At 45.5% G+C, this 6,187-nt stretch overlaps 1 protein-coding gene across 5 annotated transcripts in view; it reads right to left on the bottom strand.

Annotated features, from left to right (window-relative positions):
* Positions 1-395: 395 nt before the first annotated feature.
* Positions 396-6,187, bottom strand: part of CEP131 (centrosomal protein 131) — a 42,614-nt gene continuing 36,822 nt past the window's right edge. For all 5 annotated transcript variants that reach the window (XM_044299196.1, XM_044299198.1, XM_044299194.1 and 2 more), the window contains 4 exons: positions 5,704-5,881; positions 3,771-3,967; positions 1,379-1,439; positions 396-1,118 (listed from right to left, as the gene is read on the bottom strand). In XM_044299196.1, coding sequence (XP_044155131.1) covers positions 1,047-1,118; positions 1,379-1,439; positions 3,771-3,967; positions 5,704-5,881 — 508 coding nt within the window. In that variant the 3' untranslated portion in view covers positions 396-1,046. The remainder of the gene's footprint in view (positions 1,119-1,378; positions 1,440-3,770; positions 3,968-5,703; positions 5,882-6,187) is intronic.

The following is a 6,187-nucleotide window of genomic DNA, read 5'->3' as shown; positions in this document are numbered from 1 at the left end:
AACAGCCTGAACCAATCACGAGGCAGGAGGCGTGGCTCAGACTACCTCCGACTCCCTGTAGACACTGTAGCTAAGCTGTAGTCACAGATCACAGCACTGCCCTAAAGAAACAGAGCTAAAAAGCTCTGAACCAAAATCTAAGGAATCAATAGAAGATCTGCTCCTGAATGGACAGACTATTGTCCTATGTGGTCTTTCTAAAACGCATGAGTGAGTGCCACTGCTGGATAGTACCCCAAACTCCCAATCAGGATGTCAAGATAAAGTACCAGCCTCATTGGCCAAGTTACTACTTAAGTGCCTCTAGGGCTTTCAAGGCACTTAAATAGTGGGGAGCTTAAAATATTTTAAATTTTTCAAACCAGCACCTGGATCTGAATAATTTTTTAATTGCATGTAATTAAAAGTTTAGTATAACCACCGAGCTATTGAATAAAATCTTTGTATAGCGCCATCTGCTGTTTGTTCTTTTTCTTATTTCTTGTCCACCTCCCTAAAGAGGTCGCACATGCTCAGTTTAAATAGTCTACTGTCACTAGCCATATCTCCTGTTAGAAGCTATGGCAGTTACAGGGAAAGAGCTGCAGCAGAAAGGACACACCCCATGTGAGAGGACACACCCCTGAGGTGCCAGCCTGAAATTATTCTAGCAGAACAATTGGAGCAATGACTTGAGAACTCTCTGGATCCATGTGAGGTACATGGCTAGTTTTAGCTTTGTGAGAGATTCTCATGTACTATATTATGCCAGATTTTTTTCTATACATCATGGCACAACCCTTTTAAAGCAACCAACATTTATGTATGGGGACACTGGCACCGTGACTGGCATACTGGATTACACTGCTGGCATTACATACAGGCAAACTTCCGAAGTATCAGACCAGGAATCGTAAAAAAAATAATAATCATTTTATCATTAGAAATGAGGCACCAACGAAAAGTGTGCAAAAGACAAACTGGAGAAAAAGCACAAACTAAAATTCCTGCAGTAGTGTCTGTCACAGGGAGGCACGAGCGGGCGCACAAGGGGGAGAACTAGGGGGTTACTTTGCCAATAACTGTTTGCGTTGCTGTTCCAGGAGGGCTTCCAAGTGATCGGCTCGCTTGACTGCCGCCTGCAAGACAAAACACATAGTTATCCAGGATAGGTCATCAGTTAAAAAAATCTCAGACAACCCCTTTAAAAGCATGGGGCGCCTTCTGATTTCAATGGGCTACACCCTGTATTATACTCCAGTTCTGCATTCACAAATCTGCGAGCTTTAGAGCTGTAATCTCACAGCATTCCCTTCTTGTTCAGCTTGATCCAGTGATTTGCATTTACACCAGTTACTTTTTTGGTAGGTACAGGGGGTGTTAGGTGGCCTTCACTGACCTCGCACTGTTTCCGCAGGCTGTTCACAGTCTCTTCTTTCTTCACTATAGCAGATTTCACTCTAAAAAGAAGATAATATAGTTATCCAGAGATGGGCAGAACCTTGGGGGAGGGATAAGCACCCTATTAGCCAATCAGAATCATGTTTTGGTGTTTCGCAAATAAGTGTGTGACCAGCTATTCATCTGGGTCCATTTGCCAGGTTTGGGCATCACTACTTGTATACAATAGGGGATAAGTGTATGAATGTTGGAGATTCGACTGCTGGGACTCCCAGCAAACAAAAAAAAACTGTCCATTCTCAGAGAGCACATCCGGACCTCTGTTTTCATGAACGGGGGTCCCAATGTTCACATACTCATTCCCACTCTGGGCATAGGGGATAAGCAGCTTTAGTCGTAAAGCTCTTTAGGAAAATTTTTATTTTTGCATTTTTGTTTTTTACTCCCCGCTTTCCCGGAACCATAACTTTTTTCATTTTTCTGCTCACATAGCTGTATCAGGGCAGGACAAGTTGTACATTCAAATGGCACCATTTAATATACGATGTAGTGAGAAGCTGGAAAAAAATACAAATGGAGTGAAATTGAAAAAAATATATAATATAAAAAAAAATAAAAAAAATAATAATGCAATTCTGCCTTAGTTTTATGGGTCTCGTTTTCTATGGCATTCCGTATGCGGTAAAACTGACCTGTTCTCTTTATTCTCTGGGTCAGTATGATTACAGCAATACCACATTTATATAGCTTTTCTTTAATAATAGTAATAATAAATAAATGTAACCTAAAAAAAAAAAATTCCTTTACATCACAATATTCTGACCCTCATAACTGTTTCATATTTACGTCTACAGCGCTGACTTACGTCTACAGGGCTCATTTTTTGTAGAGTGATCTGTAGGTTTTATTGATACCATGGAGTGTGTGTGAAATTTTGATCATTATTCAATTTTGTTTGGAGTTGAAGTGACCAAAAAAACTGTGAATCTACCATTTAGATTTTTTTTTTCCCCCATTACGCCATTCACTGTACGGGATAAATATTTTAATAGTACGGGCATTTTAGGACGCAGCGATGCTAATGGTCTTTATTTTTTTTATTCTTTATTTTTGACATGAGTAAAGGAGGGGTAATACAATTATTATTATTTTTTTTATATATATTTTTTTTTTTACACTTATTTTTAGGGACATTGCAGCCTATGGGAGATTCACCAGGCAGGGCTCCATATGAACTTTGCTATGACAGACCTTGGGGCCTTCAGAGGGTCAGAGGCTGTTCTGGCAACCAAACGACTCTAGATCTTGGAATGAGTGCAGCACTCCCAGGAAAAGACTGCTAAGATGGCAGTCATGGACAATGCCTCTGCTGTGTAAAACAGCAGGCACCCAACTGCTATGACACCCGCTCATCTGCTGAGCGGGCGCCATCTTTAAAGTGTGGACTTCCGCTATACATGTACGGCGGTTGTCCTTAAAAGGACGTAGGGGTCAAACTCTCTACATGCCCAACTAAACCTGCCATGGTGCTCCAAAAAGTGCCACATCCTCTTCATTTATGCACAGGCACATTGACGTGAATATCGATTCATTTAGACGACCGTATATTTGTGTCAGCATGCGTTTTGCAATTTTGCGGAGTGGATGCTGACGCATTCATTTCAATGGTGCCGCAAAATATGCAGACACCACACCGTGTGCTGTCCGCATCCGTACTTCCGTTCTGCGCCCCCACAAAAAGAGATATAACGCGTGCTATTTTTGTCCGCAATTGCCGACAAGAATAGGCATTTCTATCATAGGGTTGGCCATTCCGTTCCGCAAAATGCAGAACGCACACGGCCAGTATCCGTGTTTTGCGCATCCGCAAAACAGATACAGCTTGTCTGAATGAGCCCTAAGGTTGTGATTGAGCCTCATACAGCAACTCATTCCTATTCAAGTGCAGTACCAGGCTCAACCACAACCCTATGTATGGCGCTGTGCCTGGATCTGGTGCTTGAGGCTCTTTCAGTTTATCGGCAGAGATGCCAGGAGTCAGAAGTGCTACAAAACCCCTTTAATGAGAATAACATTTGTTTTCCTATTGTATTCCATTTACTGGTCATTCAAGCAAAAATCAGCTCATTTCTAGTCACAGCAGCACAAAATATTTCAGGAAAGGGGTTAAGCTGACCCTGTTGGAAGCAGTAAACTGTCCACTTGTGATTATGTTAGATGAGGCAGTGCCTGGGTGGTCTCCGATGGGTCCTCCCACAGACATATAATGGATGGATAATTCTCCCTGCTGCTTACTTACCATCTCTTAAAGGGGTTGTCCCCTCAGGACGGATGGAAGGTGGGCAGAGAGAAACTACAAGAAGTGGACAACCCCTGTAATAAAATCTCACCTCTTGTGGACCTCCTCCAGTTCCTCCTCCTTCTCACGAGTCACCCGTTCCAACTCGAGACGATGGCGAGCCTGCGCCTCAGATGCCTCAATTTTTAACCTTTTGTTTTCTTCTTCGGTGGTTACGAGCCGGTCTGCGAACTCTTGGCGGATCACGTCTGAGAGGCTCCTTCTCTCCTCATTCAGCCGGTCTGTGATCTGTAGTCAAAATGTCAATGAAATATTAAAGGAGCGCTCCACATTACTTTTGATGTACACAGGGCCGGTGTCCGCACCCGTCATACCCGGGCAAGTGCCGGGGCCCACTGTGGAAGCTGCTGCTGGATGCTGTAGACCAGCAGCTTCATACTATTTAGTTCTTTTACTGCCTCGGTAAGTAGTTTGCCTCCATGATACCTGCCCACCCATAGCCTGTCCTATCTCATCCTCATGGGGCCCCTGCTGTCTCCTTTCCTCCCTCATGTATCCAGAGCTCCTGTTTCACCCTCTGATCTCCTATTGCTGCCCTGCACAGACCTCCCGCCACTACTTGTTGTATGAATCCCCCTCAGAGCCCCTTCCACCTACTTGCTGTGTGCACCACTCCTGTCCATCCAGGGCCCCGGGCCCCTGTCTCACTCCTCTGCCTCTCATTATGGTAGTGTGTAAACCGCATGCACCATAAGGACCTTTTAACGTCACAGGGTCACGTGACTGTGCCCCCCACCCCGTACTGTGCCCCCTTATACCCTGCATTGTGCCCTCTTACCATACCCCCTGTACAGTGCCCCTCCTCATTCCCTGTACTGTGCCCTCTTATACCCTTTTATCCAGTCACTGTATGGTGGTGCTATCCAGTTACTGCGTAGCAGTGTTATCCAGTTACTGTATGACGGTTTTATCCGGTAACTGTATGGCAATAACTGTATCCCCTTCCCTGCCCACGCCACCTTTTTTAGACCTGGCATGAGTGGGAAAAAGTTGCAGATTCCGGCACAAAGGACCCTTGTGCCACAATCTTTGTCAGAAATACACCTAATATAGGCGTGATGAGATGTGAACCCACACAGGTGGCGGGGGGTTTATATAAGAATTTGCTGTGGGGCCCAGTCAGTTCTAGCTAGTGAGGGCCTCTTATACAGTATAATGACCCCAGTGCCCCCCAATTAGTATAATGATCCCCAACGACCCTCCATTCAGTATAATGACCCCCAGTGACCCCATACAGTATAATGACCCCCAGTGCCCCTCCATACAGTATAACCCCCAGGGGGTCACTGGGGGTCATTATTCTGACAGGGGGCGACTGAGGGTCATTATACTGTGTTGGGGGCCATTGGGGATTATTATACTGTATGGGGCCACTGGGGCTCTCTATACGGTGTGGGAGCCACAGGGGTACATGTAAAAGTAAAAAAATGCCACAAGGGGGCCCACTGTGATTTATTGCCCAAGGGCCCACATGAACCTGGAGCCGGCCCTGAATGTACATCATGTCTTGAATTCTAGCCACATCCAGAGCTGCGTTTAGAATCGCTTCTCAAGCTACACGACACCTGTGACAACCTACCAGAACCTTATGGAGTCACCCCCAGCCCATCTAGCTGCTGTCCGGGCTGCACAAGGCGGTTACTCTGGATATTTGCCGGTGGTCCGATTAATGGGACTCCGCTGTGTAATATTTATAAAAACTACATCCCCCAGAATGCAATGCAGCAGATGCAGCCATGCATAACCCAATAACAGCTGAATGGGGTGTGTATATTAGTGCACTGTGTCAAATGAATGATTTTGGCTGCAGCTCTGGTTGTGACTAGAGAAGCTAGATTAGTGTAAGATAACTAAAGTTACTAAAGCAAAGTTACTCCCGCATTACCTACAGACCGAAGCTGTAAAGTGAAGCAATGAGTTAGTTCTAATATCTGCAGAGCGTTGCTCTGCTTGCAGAGCCTCACCTTTCTGAGATCTTCCACCTCCAGCTCCCTCTGCTTCAGAAGTCCGTGCAGTCTGATCTGCTCCCCCTCCAGCTCAGTCACTCGCTCCTTTAATTGGTTGCAGCGCTCATGTGACTTCTGCTCGGATCGCTCAAGCTCCTGCAGCTCGGATTCGTACTTTTCTCGCACCCTCTTAACCCTGCCGGGACACAGAACACATACAGGTGATCCTCAATTCAGCTCTTACAGGGGTAGAATCCTGAATGGTGAAGCCAAGTAGCTGTATATCAATACAAGACTTTGGGTGGAACGCATTACTCCGTAATTAGGAAAATCTCCTATGCAGGTGCCTGGTGACACCCCACAAGCTGTTCTCAGACAGTTACGGCATATGCAAGTGCAAATACGCATAAACGTGGGCGTCCTGGGACGTTTTGTGGGACTATCCCAGTGAATTGGGGGCTGGGCGTAATTGTCTCATGACTGGAGAAGCTAATGTTTGGCA

The sequence above is a fragment of the Bufo gargarizans genome, chromosome 6 (genome assembly GCF_014858855.1).
Source record: "Bufo gargarizans isolate SCDJY-AF-19 chromosome 6, ASM1485885v1, whole genome shotgun sequence".
NCBI lineage: Eukaryota > Metazoa > Chordata > Amphibia > Anura > Bufonidae > Bufo > Bufo gargarizans.
This window is presented reverse-complemented; position numbering and strand designations above follow the sequence as displayed.